The following is an 11,804-nucleotide window of genomic DNA, read 5'->3' as shown; positions in this document are numbered from 1 at the left end:
AAAGAATACTTATGGAGTATTGCCCACCATTGACCATGCACCCAATAACCTGTTTTAGAATTCCAAAGTACAGATACAGGATGGGCATTCACACTGTTCAGGCTATAAACATAATTTTTGCTCACAAAACACAAAGAAAAATAAAAGCTCAAGCAATAAATTTTATGTATAAAATGTATTTAATACAAAATGAATGCAATATCCAATATACACATTCCAAATATATTCAAAAATCATTTACAGCAAAATTATTTCAGATGAGACATTTAACCCATCACCAAACCTGACAGCTCTTTATCAGGGCTTTCAGTGCAGTAATACAGTCTGGACTTTTGTCTTTTAGCGCAATGCCAAGAAGTACCGTCTTGTTCTTCGACTCTTGAGATACAAAGCTAACCAAATTCTTGGCACAGACGTGAACCAGAGGCTAGAGAAATAGGAATAAAGAATATATATTAAAAAAAGGTGGACTTTTATTTCCTTACTTGCACTATGAAAATGTCACATGGAATTTGAATAGTTGCTTTGCGCATCATAGGCACATTCACACCTTCCATGTTAATTATCACTAAACAAAGCGTACAGACTGCTTCATGTCAACCAGTTTCAAGAACATTCCTATATTAATATTTAAAAGCTTCAGGGAAGTATCTTTACATGTCGCATGTTACACCCATATTCAGGGTGCAACATGATACTAAAGCACACACCAGAACTCCGACCTGATCCCACATTGTGATCTTCTCCTCATTGTCACAATTCAAATACAGCGAATTCCGCCCACACAATTGTGTTAATCATTTACAAAGTTCTGTGAATGAATGAACTACAAGTACTGCCCATTGCAGCAGATAGCTTGTGGTTCTCAATGAACTGCGAGGGCGCTAGTGAGCCATCTCGCACTTCATTCATCTTCCTGGACTTCAGTACCTACCTGCCTGTACAGGGGAGCCTGACATTGCACCCGTCATCTGCTGATCACGGGTGCAATGTTTTATAAGCGCCTAAGAAAAAAAAATAATTGCACATTTTTTAACCTAAAAAAAAGAATGTGCATTTATTTTTTTTTTTTTAATGATGAACTTATCCTTTAACCACTTTACCACCGGAGGATTTTGCTGTCTTACGTCCAGGCCACTTTTTGCGATTCGGCACTGTGCGAGTTTAACGGACAATTGCGCGGTCGTGCGACGCCGTACCCAAACGAAATTGACGTCCTTTTTTTCCCACAAACAGAGCTTTCTTTTGGTGGTATTTGATCACCTGTGCGATTTTTACTTTTTGAGCTATAAACAAAAAAAGAGCGTAAATTTTGAAAAAATAACAATATTTTTCACATTTTTTTATATGAAATTCCCCCCAAAGAAAATGTAAAAATCTAAATTTTTTTAAATTTTTGGCCAATTTGTTTTCTGCTACCTATTTTTGGTAAAAAAAAAAAATCACAATAAGCGTATTTTGATTGGTTTGCGCAAAAGTTATTGCGTTTACTAACTAAGGGAAAGATTTCTGTCATTTTTGGTGTTTTTTTTTAACGAGTAATGGCGGCGATCTGCGATTTTTTTGCGGGACTGCGACATTGCGGCGGACAGATCTGACCCTTGACTGACATTTTTGACACTTTTGGGGGTACCAGTGACATTACTACAGTAATCAGTGCTATAAATATGCACTGTTACTGTAAAAATGACACTGGCAGGGAAGGGGTTAACTTTATTGGAGAGGGAGGGGTTAATGTATGCCTGGTGCTTACTGACATGTGTGGGGGGAGGTGACTGAGTGACACAGGGACAGATCGCATGTTCAGCTATGCTGAACCCTGCAATCTGTCACTGTTTGTCACTTAGGAGATCTGCCCGCTTGTGTTTACACAAGCGGGCGGATCTCCAGACTCGATTCCCCGAAGATCGGGGAAGAGCAGCGGCGATAGCCGCTGCTCCTCCCATGGCCCGACTCCCGCTGTGACTGAATACAGCGGGAGCGAGCCTCCGGCGGCGCGTGAGCGCCGCCCAAAGGGGAGGAGTCCAGCGACGTAGGTCTACGTCGCTGGACGGAATCGTGCCATTTTGCCGCAGTACAGTCAACGTGACTGGTCGGCAAGTGGTTAAAGAGATCATTTATCAAGTGAACACTGGAATCAAAAAGGTATCCATCATTAATTTAATTATAAACCTTAATTTTTTTTTTTTTAAACCAAAACAAACATGTCATACTAACCTGCTCTGTGTAATGGTTTTGCACAGAGCAGCCCCGAGCCTCCCTTTACGGGGTCCCCCACCAGTGCTCCTCTCTGGCAAGTACCCCCAAGGAAAGCCACTTGGCCCCATTTGACTGACAGCAGCAGGAGCCAATGGCGGCTGCTGCTATAAATCTGCTCAATGAGGAGGGAGACAGCGGCGAGAGCCACTGCTCTTGTGCACGTCACTGGATCGGACTTGGGGAAGAATAGGGAGGGGGGCTCTTGCAGCACAGGTTTTTTTACTTTAAAACATTGAATGCATTAAGGAAAAAAACCCTGAGGCTTTAGAACCACTTTAGGTGGACAGTGATATTTCCCAATATCCTTCCGCTCACTATGGGGACTACCACAGACCAAACCTTATTGGGGTTAATTTACTGAAAGCAAATAGACTGATCACTTTGCAAATCAAGTCACACTTTAGTGTCCCATCAGTGAGGAGATTATAAGTGATAACTACAGTATTTGGATCTAGTAAAGTTCCCAGTGAGACTCCAGACCTGGTAAGAGCCTGGTAGTCCCATTTTTATTCGTTTGGGTGTTTATAGTACTGGGTGATTTTTTCCTACACGAGGCTGGCAGATAACACAGAACAGTAGTTTACTACTTACTGTGCTGGTATGGGAACTGTGACCTACCTTTTTTTTTTTTTTTTTTTTTTAATTGTAAGTTTACTATACAATTTCATGAGTTTTAAACTGAGGATTGTTGCTTGAAAAGTCCTAGTCCACATGCATACTTTACAGAAAGACAGTTTTTTTTGCAAATTACAAGTATGGCTTTGCTTTCCTTTTTGTCATAACTGTGATGTAATTTTTAGTGCACTTCTTAACAGGGAACCCTAATTTTATCTGGCTCCAGGCCTAAAATACATACTGAAGTGAGCGTTAACAGGGTTTGCAATGAAAGGCCATAGCTATAGCTAGGAACCTTAGAACCTTATTCAGGCCAATTTAGACAATTTCCAATCGACCCAACAGCATGGTAAAAATTTAGGAGGATACAAGGGTACCCAGAAGAAGCCTAAGCAAGCACTGGGAGAACATACAAACTCAATGCAGATAGTGTCCTGGTCAAGATTAGACTAGAAGACCCCAGTGCTGGAAGGCAGAAGTGCTAACCACTGAGCCTATGCCTTGACCCTTCAGAAGAAAATAATACAGAATGTCATGCTTACCTCATCACATCCTAGAAGGACTTTGGCGGTAAGGGTGCGTTTTTCCAGGTCTCCGGTTACTGTGTTAGGAGTGACAGAGACCAGTGTGCCAAACGTCCCGTACTGTGTCACCACAATCAGAATATGATCTGTGAAGGCAGAGCAGACAACTTGGGTAGTACACCCATTAATCACCTCTTCAGCTTGCTTGGAGGTCACCACAGGCTGTCCTTCCATGTCCACTCTATGAATGACAACAAGTGAAAATCTTAATTTCAGGTCCTGCTAGACGCAGTGTTTCTCAACTCCGGTCCTCAGGGCACACTAACAGGCCAGATTTTAGGTATTACCTTGGGGAGATGCAGACTAGAATACTTCCAATCACTGAGCAGCAAATGATCTCACCTGTGATGTATTTCAGTTTTCTTGCAAACCTGGCCTGTTAGTGTGCCCTGAGGACCGGAGTTGAGAAACACTGTGCTAGAGACATGCGAGTGTGCTGTAATATATATGATGTGCAGCATGCAAACGTACTGCACTTGTGAAACATGCCAGCACTGAACCACATGCTACTGTCCCAATAATGACATAATAAAAGATTCATAATATAAAAGAATATTTCCCAATAGGATAGTTGATGAAAAGACACCACCCTAACAAGGTCAATGGTGATTCCCACCTTCTTAACTCACAAGTGAGAATCACAGCTCTATTCACGTTTATTATCATCCTGTGAGCTCAGACTGAACGGTAAGATGTGAGCATCTGACATAGAAGGTGCCAAGGGCCAGGAAAATGGCCAGCTTTTACACCACTGTGCCATGGTAATATGAACATTACATGTATTAGTGTGTTGCAGTGTCATTCTTTCTTCAATGCATTATTCATAGGAAGCAAGTTGCAGCGCTCCACAATGCACAGTATTGCACTACTACTAAATAAAAATGCATAGTTTTTAGTGAGTTTTAGTGCATTAGGCACATCAGTCAAATGAATGAGCTACCTTAAAGGTAAAGTGCACCTTTTGACCAGCTCACCACACCCTCTGCCCGAGTGCTGCCCAATCAGATGTCTGGTACTGCTGGCAGGTATTGATGGCGGGTACAGCTGGCTGGTACTGCTGGTGGATACAGCTGGCTGGTACTGCTGTGGGTACAGCTGGCTCAGGCTGGTACTGCTGGCGGAACTGTTGGCTCAGGCTGGTACTGCTGTGTGTACTGCTGGCTCAGGCTGGTACTGCTGGCTGGTACTGCTGGCTCAGGCTGGCACTGCTGACTGGTACTGCTGGCTGGTACTGCTGTGGGTACTGCTGGCTCAGGCTGGTACTGCTGTGGGTACTGCTGGCTGGTACTGCTGTGGGTACTGCTGGCTCAGGCTAGTACTGCTGACTGGTATTGCTGTGGGTACTGCTGGCTCAGGTTGGTACTGCTGTGGGTACTGCAGGTAGGAAATGCTTGCTAGAGACTCAGGAGCGGCGCCGCACTGGAGGAAGATGCTTCCTGTATCTCGCCAGTCTCCTTACAGGCGGAGTGCATTTGATATCACTCCACCTGTGACTCACTCAGACTGTTAGAAAGGAGCAGGAACTATATAGGAAACATACAAATGCATGCCACACTTTTCACATATTTATTTGCAAACATTTTAAAAACCATTTATCATTTTCCTTCCACTGCACAATTAGGTGCCACTTTGTGTTGGTCTAAAAAATCCCAATAAAATACATTTACATTTTTGGTTGCAACATGACAAAGTGTGGAAAATTTCAAGGGGTATGCATACTTTTTTTCAAGGCACTGTATAACATGTTTGTTATTTAAAGAAAAAAAAAAAGAAAAAAATGCCTTTAACCACTTGCCGACCACCTAACGACTATTACTATTTACAGCCGCTTACAGGCAAAGTGACGTAGACCTATGTCGCTCACCCACAAGCCTGTAGGGGGCAAGCGCCTGGTAAGCCAGCGCGTGTGACCGGCGGCTCCGATGGCCGTCAGCCACTCGCGATCTCCCGCAGGAGAGGGAGAAAGACAAACGGCTGATGTAAACACAGCCGTCTGTCATTCTCACTGAAGTAATCACAGAGGCTATGCGATCCTGCTATGTAGGATCATATATCTCTGTGATTACATCACAAGCCACGCCACCCCACAGTTAGAATCACGCCCCTTGGGACATACTTAACCCCTTGATCACCAGTAAAGTTAACCCCTTCCCTGCCGGTGTCATTTTTACAGTAACAGTGCATATTTATAGCACTGATTACTGTAGTTATGTCACTGGTACCCCCAAAAGTGTAAAAAATGTCAGTCAGGAGTCCAATCAGTCCGCCGCAATGTCGCAGTCCCGCAAAAAAAAGAAAATCGCAGATCGCCGCCATTACTAGTTAAAAAAACAATAAAAATTACATAAATCTACCCGTAGTTAGTAAACGCAATAACTTTTGCGCAAACCAATTAAAATACGCTTATTGCGATTTTTTTTTCCCCATCAAAATAGTTTAATAAAGTTCAAGAGAAAGGGTTTACAAATTGGAATTTTTTTTACCAAAAATATGATATAATTTGTATTTTTGTACAATAAAATTTTGAAAAAAAACGTAATACTCAAGTTCTGGTTATAGCCAATTAAAGTCCCATTCTTTAGGGGAATTGTTCTTTGGTCTATATCACAGGGATGTTGGCAATTCCCAGAAAAACCACTGATTCCGTACTATCTTTTTTTTTTTTACCAAAAATATGTAGCAGAAAACAAATTGGCCTAAAATGTAAAAAAAAAAATTCGATTTTTACATTTTTTTTTTGAGAATTTCATATAAAAAAATTAGAAAAATATTGTTATTTTTTCAAAATTGTCGCTCTTTTTTTGTTTATAGCGCAAAAAGTAAAAATCGCACAGGTGATCAAATACCACCAAAAGAAAGCTCTGTCTGTGGGAAAAAAAGGATGTCAATTTAATTTGGGTACAGCGTCGCACGACTGCGCAATTGTCCCTTAAATTAACACAGTGCCGACTCCAAAATATTGCCTGGGGTAAATCGGTCCGGTCCAGAACTGGTTAAAGTGAGTGTTACTGTGAGTTAGAGCTCTTTTTACAAAATAAAAAAGTGAGACATTACAGAGGAAAGTGGAGTTTTGGCTTTGTTATGTGGCTAACATGTGTGAAGGGGTTTGAATGCAATTGTCCATTAAATTCACGCAGTGCCGAATCGCAAAATAGGGCCTGGTCTTTGAGCAGCCAAATCCTCCGGGGCTTAAGTGGTTAATATCCCGTTAATGGCACCCCTGCACATCGGAAAGTGCCCATTTGTGGGTGCATGAAACCACATGGTGCAAAAGCTCCATGCAGTTTCTGTGCAGCTTTGTTTTTTGAAAAGGTGCAGGAACCCTTTCCCTGCTTTTCCCCATTCAAATGAGTATGCTCAAGCAGATGCGAGCAGCAGGAAAGGCCAGATGTGAACCTAGCCTTGCAGCCAATGTGGGACTGATGCTGCGGCATATAGGTGAGTATGTGTGTGTTTTTTTTATGTACCCCCAAAGTGCAAGTTCCTTTATCTATTGCGGCTGATGATTTGTAGCTCTCAGTGAGCTGTGAAGGCAATGGTGAGTGCACTCGTAGTCCATTGACCTTCCTGCTCTCAGGTAACTGCCTGGCTGTACAACATACAAGCAGACAGCTATGCTAAGAGTGCGCACCAGCCAGAGTTTGCAGATCGCAGGTGCAATGCTCTGCAGGCTTCTTAGAAAAAAAATAAAACACGTACTTTTTTTACCTGCAATAAAATGTTAATTTTTTTTTTTTAACCTCTTGCCAACCACCCCGTGCAGATTTAGTGCGGCAGGGTGGCTTGGCTGCGCATAATTGCGTAGATCTATGTGATTATGTGCATGCAGTCTCGCACAGCGGGAGTCAGACCACGGGAGGAGCGGGCTCAATCGCCACCCGCGATCTTCAGAGACACTGACTGAAGAGCCGCCCGCCTATGTAAACAAAGCAAGTGAGTCTTCTGTCACACAGGCACAGAGAGATTGTGTGTTTCAGCTTAACTGAAACACTGAACATTCTTTGCCTGTCACAGAATTTTTTTTTTTTTACCAAAAATATGTAGCAGAATACAAATTGGCCTAAACTGATAAAAAAAATTGATTTTTAAAATCTTTTTATTGGGAATGTTTTATAGCAGAAAGTAAAAAATATGGTGTTTTTTTCAAAATTGTTGCTCTTTTTTTGTTTATACCGCAAAATCTAAAAACCACAGAGGTGATCAAATGCTACTAAAAGAAAGCTCTATTTGAGGGAAAAAAAGGACATCAATTGTATTTGGCTACAGCGTCGTACGACTGCGCAATTGTTATTTAAAGAAACACAGTGCCGAATCGCAAAAAATGGCCTGGTCATTAAGGGGGTAAATCCTTCCGGAGCTGAAGTGGTTAAAGAGGGAACTTCTCCTTTAGTGGGGGTGCTTTAACCACCTCCCACCCGGGCCATTGTACATATACGGCCGGGTGGGAGTCTCCTCCTTCTGATCGGACGTTCCGGAACGTCCTTCAGAAGGAGAGAGATCGCGCTGCCGCGGGCACCCGCAGCGGCGCGATCTCGATGTGTCTGTGTCTGTGTGTATCATTCGGCAGGAGGGCCCTGTGATTGGCCCTCCTGATCACATGACGGCTGTGTCCAATCACAGCCATAATGTAATGTAAATAGAGCCGTTGTAACGGCTTCGATCTCTTCTCCTCCTGACAGATCCTGTCAGTGAGGAGAAGAGGGATGATCTGTGCTGCAGCGGGGGGGGGGGGGGGGAAATCAGTGAGTATTTCTAATTACTCACTGATCACAGGGGGGGTCTGTGCTGGTAATCAGAACATTGATTACCAGTGCAGCCCTGGGGGGGGGGGGGGGGGGGAGTGCCACTAGAGCCACCAGGGATGCCCACCCATGACCACCAGGGATGCCCACCATGGCCACCAGGGATGGCAAACAGGGCTCAGAGAGCCCCCCAGTGCCCTCCCTATCAGTGCTGCCCATCAATGCCATCTATCAGTGCTGCCCACCAGTGCCGTTATTGCCATCTATCAGTGTCGCCCACCAGTGCCCATTATTGCCCACCAGTGCTGCCTATCAGTGCCCATCAGTGCCGCCCATCAGTGCCGATCATTGCCGCCCAACAGTGCCACCTATCAGTGCCCATCAGTGCCGCCAATCAGTGCCCATCAGCGCTGCCTATCAGTGCCCACCAATGCTGCATATCAGTGCTATCTATCAGTGCCACATATCAGTGCCCATCAGTGCTGCATATCAGTGCCACCCCATCAGTGTCTCCTCATCAGTGCCTGTCAGTGCGGCCTCATCAGTGCAGGAAAAAACGTATCTATTTACAAAATTTTCAAACTTTTCAGTATTTTTTTTATTTGTGCACCAAAAAAGAAAAAACCTGACGGTGATCAAATACCACCAAAAGAAAGCTCTATTTGTGGGGAAAAAATGACACAAATTTGGTTTAGGTACAGCGTTGCATGACCGCGCAATTGTCATTCAAATTGCAACAGTGCTAAAAGCTGAAAATTGGTCTGGGAAGGAAGGGGGTTTAAGTGCCCAGTATTGAGGTGGTTAAAGCTGACTGACAGTCACCAGCTCTCTGCTTGAGGGAACCAGGTGATTGGCGGTGTTGGATCGCTTGGTTCTCAGTCTTAGTGCCGGTTCACATTTCTGCGATGCGGGAAGGCTGCGAATATACAGCGTGTTCCCGCATCGCATCTGCACCCCTGGCAGTTCACACTGCCATATGCGATACGCTGGGGGTGTCAAAAGTTAACGACACCCCCAGATCAGTTAGCAGAAATGTCAACCTGCACGGTTTAGGAGATATTCAACCTGCATGCAGCCGCTGACGTCTGCGGCGCATGTGCTCTGAAGGTCCAGCTCATGCGCGGGAGTGATGTCATCGCAGCTCCGGCCACTCACAGCGCCGGAGCCGCCGAACCAGGAAGAGACGCAGAGGGAGCATGTCAGCTCCCACAGCGTTGTCCAGACGACCAAGCATGGGCTTTGTTCTAAGGTAAGTATTTCATAATGAGCTAGTATGCGATGCATACTAGCTCATTATGCCTTTGTCCTGCAGGGTTTCTTTTTTTTTAATGAGAAAACAATCGTTTTAACGCACCTTAACGCGTTACACACATTTACAAACATCAAGCGCTTTTTTCTGCCAAGAGGAAAGGAGTCTAGGAGAGAGAGAGAGCAAAACCTCCAATGTGCATGAGGCACTCCTGGGGCCCTCAGATGAATGGAGGGGTCTATGGGGCAGGTCCTGCTATACTTCTATATACAATGTATAGAAATGGCAGACAGACCTCACTACTAGTAGAACAGCCTGTCTGGGCTCTGACCTCTGAGAAGTGATTACTACACAATACCTCCTCACTGGGGGACTACAACTCCCAGCAAGCTCAACAACAAGAAGAATTCCATAGTCAGGATGAGATGGAAAGTCTTCCTGAGGATGCTGTATACAAAAACCACAGCCATGTGCTCTGATCACTCCAACCAGGCATGAGGCCTACACTAGCTGTATACCTGATGAGGCATGTGTGACTGCTGTGTAATCTCCCAGCATCATCATCACCTGCTCCTCACCCTCTCATCAGCTCACCTTATTCACGCTTCCTCTTCAACACAGGAAGAGCTGAGAGAAAGAAAACTACAACTCCCAGCAGGCTCTGCACTGACAAAACTCCAACTTTATTAGTAGAAACAAGAATCGTACAGAACAGCATGGACAAGGAAAATAAACGTACCTACGCCACCTGCTGGTAGAAACGATTTATTTATTAAATAAAGAGAGGAAAATTCTCAATTTATGCAGCAGGGCGTTTGAAAAATCAAGCTGCAAAGCCAGTTCTGAAGCAGCTGTAAAAACCGTGCTTTTAGAAGCGAAAATGGAAAAAGAAACATGGACTTTAAAGTGATCGTAAACCCACTTAAAATACTTTTACCTATAGGTAAGCCTATATTAAGGATTACCTATAGGTGCTATAAATATCTCCTAAACATGCACCTTTTAGGAGATATTTACAGTGCATGCAGCTGATGACGTCATTAGCGCATGCGCTCTGAAGGAACGGCCACCCGTGCCGTTTCTTCAGAGCCCTGTGCCGTGAACGGCAGCTCGTGCGTGCATGCGCGGGAGTGATGTAATCGTGCCTCCGGCCAATCAGATGGCCGGAGGACGCAATCCAGGAAGCAGGATGGCCGAACATGTTGGCCATCCTGACGGCACTGCGGGGGCTTCGTTTTTAGGTAAGTGCTTCATAATGAGATAGTACGCGATGCATACTAGCTCATTATGCCATTGTCTTTACAGGTTTTTTTTTTTCACATTTTTTTTTCAGAGGGTTTACTTCCTCTTTAATGGCACCGGTATATAAAATATAACATTTATTGTAAGTGTTTAAAATAGAAATTATACAGATGGCAGCAATAGCCAACACATACAGAAAAAAAGGGAAGTAAGGTAGGTAATTTCCAAACTACCACATTGATACAATGCTAGCATAAATATGTATACGCTCTGTGACACTACCCATACCAATGTTCCCCACGGAAGGGGGAGAAGAGGGATACCACTACCCCTCCTGGGAAACTGTAGAAATGGTGGTCACATACTGGGCTGACGAGCTGGAGAGGAGCCGTGAGCTTCCCGGCAGCGCCACGGCTGCTATCATTGGATACTTTTTATTTATGCCTTTTTGCAGTGTGTTACATGTGAGTGCATAGAGTGGGGGAGTTTGTGGGTTGACTAGTAATTAAATTGCGGTGAACTACTACCCTATGAGCCCTTTATGTTTTACATCACGCTCTGTACACATACACTGGACGAGCTGGGATATGGAACAAGTGCAATTTTCCGATCTGTGAATGGGGAGATATCTGGCCTGGATACTGGAGATTCAGCAGTTTCTGATTTGCCCTTACCTGGTCTGGTCTGACGTTTAAAGGCAGTCTAATCATTTATGTCTGGTGAGTGAGCATTCCCTGAGGTGTGGTGGAAGCCTTCATCGGTACGCACAGAATTAATATTCAATTTGAAGGACTTATTTCACAGACTTTTCTTTCAAAGGGGGTCACATTATTTTACAGCGCTGCTCATGTGTTGGACTTTCCAGGATACACTTTGAGGAGTTTGATACATTGTTTTACATATATATCACCTGTTGGCTTGCAGTCCTTTGCCCTTGTGTTTGTGCTCCAAGGTGCATCACTGCTAGCAGTCTTCTGTTCTCTGTGTTCCTCCGTGCATGACCTGGCTTGGTTGATGACTTTCCTAGCTCCTGATTCCGCATCGGCAAATGACCTGGCATCGGCAGACTACCCGCCTCTGGACTTGATCCCAGCTTGGATGACTACCCGCTCT

The 11,804-nt window shown here is 44.3% G+C and overlaps 1 protein-coding gene across 2 annotated transcripts; it reads right to left on the bottom strand.

Moving 5' to 3' along the window:
* Window positions 1-210: 210 nt before the first annotated feature.
* Window positions 211-10,128, bottom strand: LOC309557463 (proteasome assembly chaperone 3-like). Of its 2 annotated transcripts, none has more exons than XM_082260185.1 (3): window positions 10,044-10,128; window positions 3,417-3,639; window positions 211-427 (listed from the first exon to the last, which is right to left on the bottom strand). In XM_082260185.1, the coding sequence occupies exons 2-3, from the start codon at window positions 3,630-3,632 to the stop codon at window positions 275-277; spliced, it is 369 nt and encodes a 122-aa protein (XP_082116311.1). In that variant the 5' UTR covers window positions 3,633-3,639; window positions 10,044-10,128; the 3' UTR covers window positions 211-274. The 2 variants fall into 2 exon arrangements, with proteins under 2 accessions (XP_082116311.1, XP_082116310.1); XM_082260184.1 differs by having other exon boundaries at window positions 9,968-10,071.
* Window positions 10,129-11,804: the final 1,676 nt, after the last annotated feature.

The sequence above is a fragment of the Pelophylax lessonae genome, assembly GCF_965119305.1.
Source record: "Pelophylax lessonae genome assembly, chromosome: 6".
In the NCBI taxonomy this organism is placed as follows: Eukaryota; Metazoa; Chordata; class Amphibia; order Anura; family Ranidae; genus Pelophylax; species Pelophylax lessonae.
Note: the sequence above shows the minus strand (reverse complement) of the source record. Positions and strands in the feature narration are given on the sequence as shown.